The 12,762-nt window shown below is 43.9% G+C and overlaps 1 protein-coding gene across 1 annotated transcript; it reads left to right on the forward strand.

Moving 5' to 3' along the window:
- Positions 1–2,120: 2,120 nt before the first annotated feature.
- On the forward strand, positions 2,121–12,421 carry LOC119442739 (sodium/potassium-transporting ATPase subunit beta). The gene is made up of 6 exons (XM_037707737.2): positions 2,121–2,281; positions 3,109–3,249; positions 4,587–4,706; positions 7,583–7,764; positions 9,841–9,954; positions 10,713–12,421. Exons 1-6 carry the CDS (start codon positions 2,167–2,169, stop codon positions 10,950–10,952), a joined length of 912 nt encoding a protein of 303 aa, XP_037563665.1. The 5' UTR covers positions 2,121–2,166; the 3' UTR covers positions 10,953–12,421.
- The last annotated feature ends 341 nt before the right edge of the window (positions 12,422–12,762 follow it).

Genomic DNA, 12,762 nt, shown 5'->3' on the forward strand with positions numbered 1-12,762 from the left:
ATCCCGCGAGCCGGTTCCGGATTTATATTAACATTGACAAAAGTGAGAGCAAAATTTCATCCTTCACACTTAAATAAATATGGAGTACTAGAAACTAATTTTTGCTAAAGTATACTCCAAGAACAGTTTGCACCTTTTCGGGCTTATCTACAGGCCCAACAGATCGACATGATTGAGGGCTTGATTTTGGTGTCCATTCGACATCTCAATAAGGCCCCGCATTGTAGAGCAGTCTTATACGTCTTGCATGCTGCACAACCTGCTTCGCGCTGCGTGTTTGGCAGCCGTCCGTCCTTGAAAGAGGCAGTCGCCATTCATTGCGACTGTCGCTCGTAAACAAGAGAGTACGGTTGCCCTCGCAAACATGCCTGCCACTGCATGTGTATGCATCTGTTATATGGGACTCGAAAATGAGGCCAGATGAGTCTGGCTAGTACTATCGATGTATACACCCAACACTTTTTTTTTACGCGGTTGTTTCCGTGAAAATACATATTAGAACAAATGAATAACACACATCCCGTTTTTAAAAAATATTTTTTTTTCTTTTCTTTGTGGAGCCATTTATATCTAGGCTTCTGTTTTTGTGGGTTCGATTCCCACCGCCGCCGGGCACCCACTGGTTCAAATGGGTACAAGCGTACCCCGGCCTGGCGTTCGGCTTTCATCAGGGGTGATACGCTTGGGAAAGGAGCCTGCGCCCTGAATTCCCGTTCATCTAGACGGCTAGATGAATGAGCAATGATCAGGAGCATTGGCGCGGACAGCATGTAGTGGAATTAGTAACATTTCGGAGAGACCAAAAATGGCCGTATTTATTTCTGTTCGTTAAGTATTAAAACGTCAAGTTTGGTTTGGTTTGGTGCCTGGCGTTATGGGCTCAACGCACTATATACGGGGGGAGCGGCCGTAAATCGGGCGGTGGTACGAAAAAAAAAAAAAAAAACTATACTGGAATTTTATAACTTAAAGGGAAGATGTAAAGGGGATAATCGTTGGTAACACACATTTTATGGATATATATCAAAGAATATGTGCTATTACATGGCAGTCTCTTTGTGTTGCTTGATTAAAATTAAATATTACATGGCAGTCTCCTTGTGTTGCTTGATTAAAATTAAATACTTCATCACGTACGTTGGTATTGCAGTATGCCTCGCGCCGACGACCCAAGAGAGAGTATAACGGCAATCGTAAGGCTCAGTCCAAGCTGGCGAAGAGGATCTTTCAGGAGGCGTTTCCTTTGCATGTTAAACCTACGACATTCTACAAAGAAATGGCCCATAGTTCCAGGCTCACTGCAATAGTAACATTGAGGGGAAGGAGACAAACCAGACTTGTGGGAATAAAAATAAAATGTTAAGTGTAGTAAGAACTGGACCCATCATAGTTCCTATTTTCTTTTCTATCGTTAAAAAGAAGTGTTTGTTGGCACATTTATTTCAAGTTTCTCCCAAGAATCGGCGCACTTCAAATACTGTGAATTCAGGAACACATTTGAGGATTGTTTTTTTTTTTTTTTTGTTAAGGCTTCATTGATTACAGCTGTGCATGTGAAATAACCATGATTATTTTTTTCATCAGTGAACGTAACCAACCAACTTACCTAAGACCCAATTTCTTTATTATTATTATTTTTTTTCGATATTGCTGAGATACAAGGTTGATGGAAGGTGGAAGGCGAACGTATATCATCTTTAGAAAAATATCTGCCATCATTTCTTTTTTTCCCGCAAGTAGCGCAATATGTTTCAGGGTAACGCCCCGTGATGAGATTTCAGATACATTGGAAAACTCGCACCCGTGCATTCGAGTACTTAGAAAAAAAAAAAAAAAAAAGGAAGAGCCAGCAGGAGACCCCGTCCCTTACGTCACTTATCGGCCGCACAGTGATGGAAAATCTGGCACCCCCTGCCGGGGACGTACTACTTCGGGTACAGGTAAGACGCAACAAAATTGAAACACAAAAGACCGAGGGCGGGGTGAGGGGAGGGGATGGTGTGAGAGAGGGGGCCGAAAGTCGTCAGCAGGCCGGCAGGGCAGGCAACGAGGTCGCCGCACAGGCGGCGCGACAGGCGCGGCGACGGTGGCGGCGCTGCGAACTCAACTGTGCATCCGGGCCTTTGCCTCAGGCGTCATTCCATCGATCGCAGGCGCGCTGCAAACATGGCCGGCAAGGAGGGTGATTACTACAAGGCCCAGAAAAAAGAAGGCGGTTTCCTGCGGTTTCTGTACAACCCCGACACCAAAGAAGTATTCGGCCGAACTGGCCTAAGTTGGTGTGAGTACCCGGGAGTGTTTTTCTTGTGCACGCGCATGCTGTAGGCACCCGCTGGACGAGTGCTCGGAGTTCGGCCTGCTACTGGATATCCGATTGCATTGCCCGTCACTTGGAAAGCGAAAGAGGGGGGCAAGCTTCCTCCAAGGACGCCGTATCTGCGGACCGGAAAGTGTGCGGATATCTGAAGATTCTCTGTGAAGAGACTGTAGGACGAGCGATGGAATATTTACCGTGCGAGACTGCTTGCCGTCGACCCCCCTTCCTTGCCTTCCTCCCTCCACGCCCTTCTCATCCTCGGGTATCATGGCTGTCTCGCGGTCAAACTGAGGACATTCGTCGCGCACTTCGTCGTTCGTTCCCGTATCGGCGTTGTACGCGTGTGGTTAGTGGACGGGGATCTGAGTGTTGCAAGCTTGCCTAGCCGTAGTTCGGTTACTCGCCGAGATGGACCATCGAAGAGCGCTTTGCATGGGCTGATCGCTATGTGAACGACCTTGAGTCGAGCGGGTCGTGTTGAGGCAGTTCGCATGCCGGCCACGCTCCGCGCCCATGCGAGCAGCAGTTCTTTCAGTGTACGCAGAAAACGAGTTTGTGCTTCCACGTGGTTTGTTACTGACTCCTTTTATCTTTCCACTAAAAGCGTCTGTGGGGAAGCACGGTACCGAGTAGGAGGATTTCGAAAACAAGTGTTGCGTTGCGGGCTTGCAATGGACATTGCAATGCGTTTTATCTGTATTTCGGACGTATACGTCACGAAGGTTGCTTTATGATTACTTTTTTTCAAGTGTTTGTGGTTTACTCAACTTTATACTCTCTCTCTTTTGCAGTTAAGATCACCGTTTTCTACATCATCTTCTATGCATGCCTTACTGCATTCTGGACCATTATGCTCATTGTGTTCTACCAGACATTGGACACAATCAGGCCTACATGGGTCCTAGAGGGAAGCGCAATTGGAACAATTCCAGGTGAATATGATTGTGCTATTTACAGTTTGTTGAGAAAGCGTGGAAGACACATCTGTGTGATAAGTCTCACTAGGAGAAACAAGAGTAGCCAGTACGATCGTTACTGTATAAAGTATAAAGGCCTCATTTTGTTCTACAGATAGGACAATCAATCAAGCTGTGTGAAAAAAAGCATTTGCCTATTCATGCAGGACGCTTTGCGATGCACTCTCCTGCCTTGGGCAGAAATGAAGTTACCCTTATCTAAAACGGATGCAGCTCATTCTTGGTGTAGGCACTCACTGTTTTTTTTCTTGCACTATCTCTCAGCCTTTTGTAATCTTGTGCGTGATATGATTATATAGTCTGTAAACAACTCTGCTAAAACAAATGACCTCAAGTATTTGTACGTGCTACAGTATAAGGGTTCTCAGACTCATTTGCTGCTGATAGTTTTTCATATTTCGGTGGTAGAAAGTCTTCTGCACGCAATATTATGCTGTGCAATATACAATATCCGACTGGCGGTCTTTGAAGAGTCACAGATTTTGTGTGGCGCTTGAGTGCTGTGCATGTTTGTGTAATATAGCCACTGCTGTAAATAAGTAAATCACTGCCATAAAGCAGTGAACATTTACCTACAGCTTAAACACTGATTCAGCACTGACTTACTGCTTGTCTACATTTAACACTACACTAAACACTAAATGCCATTAACTGAAGATCTAGTATGTTGGATAAGCTCAGGTGGTCAGAGTGGAGCCCTCCGCTATGGTTCCTCTAAAGGTGGTGTCTTGGTATGCTAATCTCCGTTAGTCAACCTGATTCATTAATGACGGGAAGGGCCAAGCCTAATTTTGAACTGAGACAGAAGTCGTACATAGCTTTGAGGGCTTAGAAATGTGGCTTCATGCTGTAACGGTAAAGGTTAAAAAAAAAAAACTAAGAAAATTTCTAGTGGCATGCATTAACCTTACTCTTCTTATTGCTACCAATTTAAGAACTGGTGGAATCAATGAGGATGTTGCCTTTGCTGTGAAGCTTAATAACGTGTAGCATTCATTATTATTATTATTATTTTGTTATGGTTAACATACCCGGTGTTTCACATAACTTGAGCCAAGGATGAAAAAAAAAATTTTTAACTGCAGACTTAGCAGACATAAAGGTTTGTTGGTTTGTTGCAGTTAACTTCAAGTGCCATGTTGGAGAAGTGCATGTCACGTGTGCATTTCTTCTGTCGTCCTTGTTAATTTATGCTGGTTCAAGAAATGTTAGCACACCACTTAACCAGGCTGTATACTTTTCGCTTGGCCTGCTAAATAGATAGTGTTTAACATTTTTTCCTTCTCTGGCAGGGTTGGGCTTCCGCCCGAGGCCACCCGAGAAAAATGTTGACAGCACCCTCATCTACTTTAAGGCTGGAAATGCAGGAACCTGGAAATATTGGGTGGAAGATCTTCAAGAGTTTCTGAAGGGTGAGTCAGCAGAGAGGATATTGATTTTTGATGCCAAGTGCCTTCACTCTCATTTGATAGGCAATATGAAGCAGCAATTCACCTGGTCACTAACTCGAAGGGAGACCCTCTGCTTTTTTCAATTCAGAGAATGGGCTCCAAGTACTGCTTGATCCAAGTGACGATATCTAAGGACCATTTAGGCTATGCTAGTTAATGTGAAATACGATTGTAGGGCCTACTGTGCTAGAAAATGTACTGCCTGGCCACTGTAGTTTAGTTGACTGCTACCTCCCACGTGAATCTCTCAATTCAGTCAACATAGATTGTAGAATACAGTTATCTGGTCTTACCAGAGCTAAAAAGATGTCAGTGGCCTACAAGTCTCAAATATTTCTCATTTAAAACCTCCAAAGATAAGTTATTTTAATGAAATGGTTTTGGGTCAAGTTATCTTGACTAGCATTTGTATGTAAAACATTGGTGCAGCTGGGTGATTAGGTGGAGCTGAAGCCAGTTAAGAAATTTTGGCTGTTTTGTGGCATTCAGTAAGTACAGCACCACAAGGTGCACTTATTCAGAACCACCTTCTATGTTAGAACATATATAAAATGCCTGTTTTAATGTGCCATATCTTGAAGTGCAGACTATCAGTCGAAGACAAGCTGTGCTCAGCATTTTTACTTGGAGGGAATAGCTTAGGTGCCCGAACTTTTACATTTTTTGTGCCAAACATTCTCATCATTGTCCTCCCATGCCTTGAGTCATGCTGTTTCTTACAGCGATATCATCTATGCGACCCTGCATGTCTGCACGCCATCCATATTTGTTTTGATGTAATATTGCGTTTATTACATGGCTGAATTCTCTGTATTGTGAACAGCATTGTGATTGTAAATAGATGACCGGGAGGGGCACCAGCAGGTGACTTTCGAGGTAATGAGGCACAAAGGGATCCCATAGGAAACAAAAATATGTCTTGTAAGTGATGCGACTATATTACCGTGAGCTAGATTGACTTTACTACATACGTTTCTCACAGTTTGAAAATGACGGCGCAGCAGATAACAGCAGAGGCAGTTGCCTCATCTGCTTCGAGCTGTGCAAAACGTTAACATAGCAGCAGGCCAATCATAGCAACAAGTCACACATAGCTGTCAAAGCAAGTTGACGTAAACCAAGCAAGGGAACAGCTACCGAACATCGGCACTATGGTTTTTGTATTGGTGGCCTTTTATTAATTGTCTTGTGCACCAGTGGTTGCATTTAGTTTTTGGCAGTGCATGTCCCACTACTTGGACCAGAAAATATGTTAGCAAATTTAGCACTTCCAGTGAAACTCGTTAGTATCTACCCGTTACGTCTTTGCTCTACTCAAGTTTAAGTTTTTAATAGAATGTTTTTTGTAGAGACGTGTGGGGTTTCAAATAGCAAGGTTTCGAATATAGCAGAAGTTGTGTGTTGTACCATGCAGTACGGGTACTTTTGCTGAGCAAGGACTTGCATCTAAATAGGCTCAGTATGTACAGCGTGCCTATACAGTCTTCGATTGATAATTCAGACTGCTCCATGTCACTGCTACTGGCCCTGTAGACTTAATGTATAAAAGCAACCGAAATTTCGGACACCTCACGGCATGCCGTTTTATAATTCGGACCCTCCCTCCACAACCGTGTGCTAATTCAGCCACCGATTGGAGCAGAAATAGCATTACTTTGGTTTTGATACGTTGCCAGCATGGTTGCTGGCCATGTCTCTTGCACCTTCTTGAAACCGAAACTAGCAGAGTGAGCCAGTAGTCACCAACCATGCCTAAACCAAGGGACAAGCAGTGTTTGTTCCTTTACATTTTAACCCTTTCAGATGTTGTGTACACAATTGTGCACACCAAAATCGTGCATTAACAGCAAAAACACTGATGAAAGCAATGACATTTAATATGTGTCGCACATATCTTGAGACACTACGATTGGAATTGTCCTACAATTTTCGATAACATGTGCAAAATGTTTAGTAAAATAAATGGGAAGGTAAATAAGTGGTTTTGCTTGGTGTCAGTATGTTGTATGTAGTGGGCTCACTTCTTTCATTGTTTTTCACAATGTCATGCACCAGGCATAATTTTTAAGTAGCTGGATGAGTTCTTTTCAAGCTTTGACTACACGAAATAGTTGATGTTCTCACTTGATGTTCCTGTAGTGAGTTTTCATGTGGAGTCCACATTCTGAAAACTTGACAAAACTCGCTAAACAATTGAAAATTCTTATTCTTTTCTGCAACTGTACATTTTCTGTGATTCTGAAGATAATGTGGTGAAAGTAAGTTTTCAATCAACAGGATAAAGTGGTGTCTGAAAGGTTTAAATAGTGACACGGTCCCCGTTATTACAATTGCTGTTGTGAATTTTGTCTCTTGGAATCGTCAAGCAGCTTCAAGTTTCACCAAGTCCGTACTCAATGTCTGCCCTGACTAGGGTGGTAATGAAATGTGGGAACCACCGTACGACTGTTAAAAAAAACCTGTGATTATTTATCTGGTTGGAGTGTGGTCGGCCTATGGTATTTATGTAAACGTTCAATGCATGCATTAACTAATTTCTATAAGAGCATGCCACTAGTAGGTGCAAGCTTATGTGTGTGCGACAACACATTGACACGCTTTTTCGCCACTTGTGAAATAGTCACTTATTTACTAGCAAATCTGAAATTTCAGACTTTTAAATCTATATTATTTGGGCTGATATGAACTGCTTCGTGAATGTTGTCGCGGTCGAAGACTCGTTTTTTAAAATTCCACATGACAAACTTTATTACAGTATGCAATGTGAAATTCTGTTTAAATGGCTCGACTGTTGTTCTTTAGTGTGTTGTTGACATGTATGTCTGATGCTGTTTCAGACTATGACCGGCAAGAAGCGGACGGCGAGCATCTGCGCACATGCAGCTTCGAGCAGCCCATCGACCCTAAAGAAAACAAAGCTTGCCGTTTCGCCCTCGAATCCATTGCCAGCAACTGCTCCAGTGCACAGCAGTTCGGATACGAGTATGGCCAACCATGCGTCCTCCTGAAGCTCAACAGGGTATGCAGCGTGTCCTCCTTTACATTTTATTTGCACCTGTAGTTATTAAACAAACTGTCTTTGTAAACTGTTAATGTGTATCTGAAAAATATAGCAATGTACAATGCTTCGTGCCATTGCCAATATGCCATTGTCACAAGGTAACATTGGTTGGTCTTAAGTGGGGGGTAGTGTGTCCTATGAGTGCTTGTGCCAGCCCTTTACTTGGTCAGAATGAAATAAGTACATTGGGCCTATGGGCAGCCAGTTTGCGTGTGATGCTATAGTGGCTCAACCTTTGTGCTCAACATCAATTTTCCGTGAAATGCAGGGCTCAATGGCAAAGAGCTTTTGTAGAAATTCAAATGTCACATTGAAAACTGCAAAATGTAAGTAAATTTAGCTTGAAAACAAATAAGGTGTTCTCCCATGTTTTGCTCACTATTGCATGCAGCACTAGCATGGACCTAACTTCTGTCCATATAGGTAGTAGTGCTGAAGGCTACAGTGTGAAACTCTCAGTGGTGTAGGTTATACAGTCGATCCCAGATATATAGAACTCGAAGGAGATCATGAAATAGTTTTATATATTGATAATGAGAGATATAAAGTATGCCTTTCTGAAGTTAATCTGAAACTTCTGCACATCTCTGGCAGTTTCCCCGAGATTGTGATATGTGGGACTTTACTGATTTGCTTCTTCAAGGCCTTGTTGCATCCACAAAAGTTTACTGAATTGCACACGAATGTCACAAGTCATTCGCACTAGAGAGAGGTCTTTGATATACTGCTAGCCATAAAAGCCTGCGTTGCCCAGGCGCAAGAGTGTGGTGCACCTGCGGAGAAATGCTTGTTTCGAATTTTTATTCAGGATAAGGTAGAAACAAGGTTCAGGCAAACCAGCCTGTATGGACATGCACTGCACAACCATAAATGCTCTTGTACTGCGAAATATGCGTGAGCGTGTCTGTGCGCCTGTATAGTATGCTGGTAAACGGCCGATCAACATACATAGGCAATGAGTCGGTCAGGCAGATTAGGCTGTTGTGTTGGGTTTCGGAATCAACTTCCTGTCGTAACCAGTTGTCCACGCTTCTTGTTCACCCTACAGCTGTTTCTTGTTGCATCCTACGCTCTAATGCCTTGTGGTGCCTTCTTTCTCTGCCCTTCCCCTCTGGCCGCTGCGTCGATGACTGCCGACACTGCCGACACAATGGCTGTTAGATTTGAAAGTGGCTTTCAGATTGCAGAAAATTAGAAATCTGTCCAAGTGGTGGTTAGGGTCGGATTTGTTTGGCTGCTCGCAGAACCCTCGCATGCCATTTGTCAAAAGCCCTCGTCTACAAGAAGACAAACCTGGTGGCGCAGACATCTCCAATTCGCCATCTCTTGCCTGGAGCCCCTCAGTGAAAAGATAGTGTCATCCATGCTTCTTGTGGAACACTTATCGGATTGGGAGGCCTTTTGCATTCTTGAAGCAGGGTGGCGATCTGCTCATGCCGATAACAGACAGCCATAGTTTTCACGAGCCATCCACATGTACAGTGAGCGTAACTGAGATACGCACCCTGCTCATTTGGTGTCCTTCAGATCTTCCAATGTCTTATTTGGCACGATCTGCCAAAACAGCGCTTGTTTTGAATTCGTCTGCACTACATATTTTTGACAGCGAAAGAAGTGATCGCGTCTGCGTTAGGTGAAGTGTGCTTGCAGGGGCACGGCACAGCGTTCAGTATGTTGAATGTGACGATAAGCGGGAGTTCGATAAATGCGTAGTACAGCACAATACTTTTGCGTTATTTTCAAGGGGGTGTTACAACTTTTTGACATGGGCATCAATTTTATATATCCGGGATTGGCTGTAACACCACATTATTGAGGCCTTTTACTGAACTCAAGGCAAGGAAGTGAGCCTCCATGGACAGTGCCAGAGCAAAGGAGGAGGGGTTGGTGGTGAACATTAGCATCACGTGTTGTAATTTGGATGGTGTCTTTAAATTTGTCATGTTGCAGCATATGTTGTGCCTTTTGTTTCTTGTCTCTGCATTGAAACTTGCATGCTGTCGGCCTTGTGTTCACTAGTCACTTGCTTTTCAGATCTTCGGCTGGGTGCCGGAGCCTTTTGACAATGGCTCATACCCACAGAAGATTCCAGACAGTGTCAAGAATGACTACGATCCTAACTACGTCTACATCACTTGCGAGGGAGAGGCAAGTCTTATTCTACTTGTGCTGTATTTCTTTTATGATACATGTTGTTTCCAACCTGGTGGCATATTTCTTCTAAGGTTGCAGTACAAATATCAATCTGAACCCGTAAGGGCAGGGAAAGTGCCTCATTTGCTGGGAGAATAGGTTAAAGCATGCCATTTATTTAGGTGTGCAAGCTAAATATAGAAAACAGATGGCAGCAAACTATTAAATGTAGTGATTTCTTAAAAAACAAAGAATAGATGCTTTTCTGTATGTAGACATTTCACTTAAAATATGATGCAAATGTTGTAGTTAGTTCTTGCGAGAACCACATAGCAAGCTATCGAAAGTATGCCTCGTCACAGGCAGAGAAAACTTAAACTCTTATTTTAAAAGATCCAAGTGTCATCGCCTTCTTTCCTTGTTGAAAGTTTCTCAAGGGTGATCATTGAAATGACATACATCGTGGGAAGCACTGTTTTCTGAGCTTTGCTTTTCTAAGTCAGTGACAATATTGCTGCTTGTTATCAGTGTGCACACTGAAAATGCACACTGAAAATATGTTATAATAATTATTCAAGTAAGCTTTCATGTATACTTTTCTTGTCACTTTCCTTTTTGGTGTGTGTAGCTGTTGCTGTAAGCAAGAAAGTGTGAATGATAAGTTTTGTGCTCTTCATACTGCCACACTGCTTTGATTGAGTTTTTACTATAGCAGGTGCGACTGTGGCAACTGCTTCACTTCCTGCCTTACACATCTTGTTTTCATCCAACAGAACGTGGCCGATGTGGAGAACATGGGACCACTGGCTTACTTTCCTGGCAACCGCATCGAGAAGTACTATTTCCCGTACATGAACACTCCGGGCTACTTGTCCCCCTTCGTGTTTGTCCAGTTCCTGCGTCCCGAGAGGGGCGTCCTCATCAACATGGAATGCAAAGCGTGGGCAAAGAACATCAAGCACGACCGCCAGGACCGTGTAGGCAGCGCCCACTTTGAGCTCATGATTGACTGAGCCCCCGATGTTAACGTGTGTGCCCGCTGTGGTGGCACGTGCTCCTTCGTTACACAAAACACGTGTGATGCTAGCATCGCCGAAAACCGCCTTTTGACCTCTCCCTCCACCTTTTCACCTATCTTCGTTGCTTCCCCTAGCCCCACCCCTCTCCCTGCAAATTCATACGTTCGTGTATTATGTGCGCTGCTCGGTTCTTGGTTCCAGTGAAGTCAGGAGAACATTGGTGAACCTTTTATGTTTTTTGTTGTCGTTTTCACTTTTAATTTTTTAAGACAGCCTCTGCATTTCATTATATTCGTGCATTTCTGGTTAACCTATTATATAAAGAACTAGTCTGCTGCCACATTTTTTTTTCTCCTTCGCTCAGTCACATTCATTGCTACTTATTGTTCTGCTGGCACTGTCTCGGCTTGTCAGCAAGAGAGGAATCAGTTTTGAAAGCGTTCAGAGCGCCACCACTCCCTTTCGCTTTCACTTATTCAGGGGCAGCTCTTTTCCATGGACATTCCAGAAAACTGCAGCAGCGTGTCTGCGATCCTTCTTCGGTTGCTCCTCTCTTACCTTCTCTTACGCTGCTGCCGCATCTCTATCGTAGCTGTTGCATATTTCATATAGGTTGTTGGGTCGCAATTCACTGCCCGATTGTTCTCGTATTTTTTTTTTTTTTCGTTTCGTTTTTTGAGATTTAGATGTAAAGAGAAAGTTGATGCTGTAAGGAGTGTCGGATGTTTTTCAAAGTCGGGGTTCTTTTTTTTTTCTTCTCTCTCGCTCCCTGCATATACCGAGATGCATGGGGTCGCGCCGCCAAGTGGATCTCTCGAGCAAAATAAAAAAAAAAATGTCACGAGGGTTTGCACGTGTGAAGATTTTGTGGCACGTAAAGTTAGGCTAGAATTTCTCTCGCTTGCCTCTGTAGCAGCCCTCGCGCATTGTTCCAGACACATAGGCATTCATTCAAACAGTGCCGGAACGCTGCGTCTGGGAGTCTTGCCGAGCCACTGAAGAAGAAACACCACACACATACATGCACCGCAGCCGTTCCCTAACCCAACCCGGTGACAGACCCTCTAGTTTGTGATAGCTTGTTCTAGGATGAGTTGGTTGCCACCAGGCACAGTGGGTATCTGCCAGACTGGCACAAACGTGCCACATCCGAGGAGGTAGCAGGTGTTGTTCAAGCCCTTGAGAAGGTGCCACAATGAAGTCCGAGGTGTGGCGGTGAAGTTGGCGCATTTGAATCGTGCTGTCTCGACACAGTTGGACTGTAGAGAACAGGCTCCTGCACACGGGTGCAGCTGTGATGTTGAGAAAGCTCTTGTTGTCGAGGCAGCCCTTCAACGTTTTTCTTTATCCGTTGCGCATGTGCTGGTGTTGTCACTGTAGAAACGTGCCCAACACACTGTGGCGCAGGGGATTACCTTGTACGTACGCTATTGCTTGGAAGAGTAAAAGTTATTGACACTTGGCTTCTGTCTGTGTTTCATGAATTTAGTTTGGGTTATGTCATTGAGGGAAACGTTTGCAAAAGTGCGTAGTTTGGCTATGTTTAGACTTGCTGGTATACCCAGGCTAACAACTTTTCTTCTATGTGTGCAGGCAATAGCCTGTTGTTGGCGTTCAGATGGATTGGTTACATTGTTGACTGGCTAAGATGGTATTATGAGCAAGTGTAAATAAAGTGCACCTAAGTTGGGATCAAACCTGGTCCTTATTGATTCTGCAACTGCTGCTGGAAATTGTGTATCGTAGAACCTCGTTGATACCATCCTATTATGTACGGTTTTCCAGCGCCAACGTTCACGATCGA

This window comes from Dermacentor silvarum, chromosome 2, assembly GCF_013339745.2.
Source record: "Dermacentor silvarum isolate Dsil-2018 chromosome 2, BIME_Dsil_1.4, whole genome shotgun sequence".
NCBI classification, from domain to species: Eukaryota; Metazoa; Arthropoda; class Arachnida; order Ixodida; family Ixodidae; genus Dermacentor; species Dermacentor silvarum.

Bases quoted from the DNA above. Each gene is read 5' to 3' on its own strand.
- LOC119442739 (XM_037707737.2), top strand. From the start codon at position 2,167: ATGGCCGGCAAGGAGGGTGATTACTACAAGGCCCAGAAAAAAGAAGGC. The intron at 2,282-3,108 runs GTGAGTACCCGG...TCTCTTTTGCAG, and splicing joins CCGAACTGGCCTAAGTTGGT to TTAAGATCACCGTTTTCTAC. The intron at 4,707-7,582 runs GTGAGTCAGCAG...ATGCTGTTTCAG, and splicing joins TCTTCAAGAGTTTCTGAAGG to ACTATGACCGGCAAGAAGCG.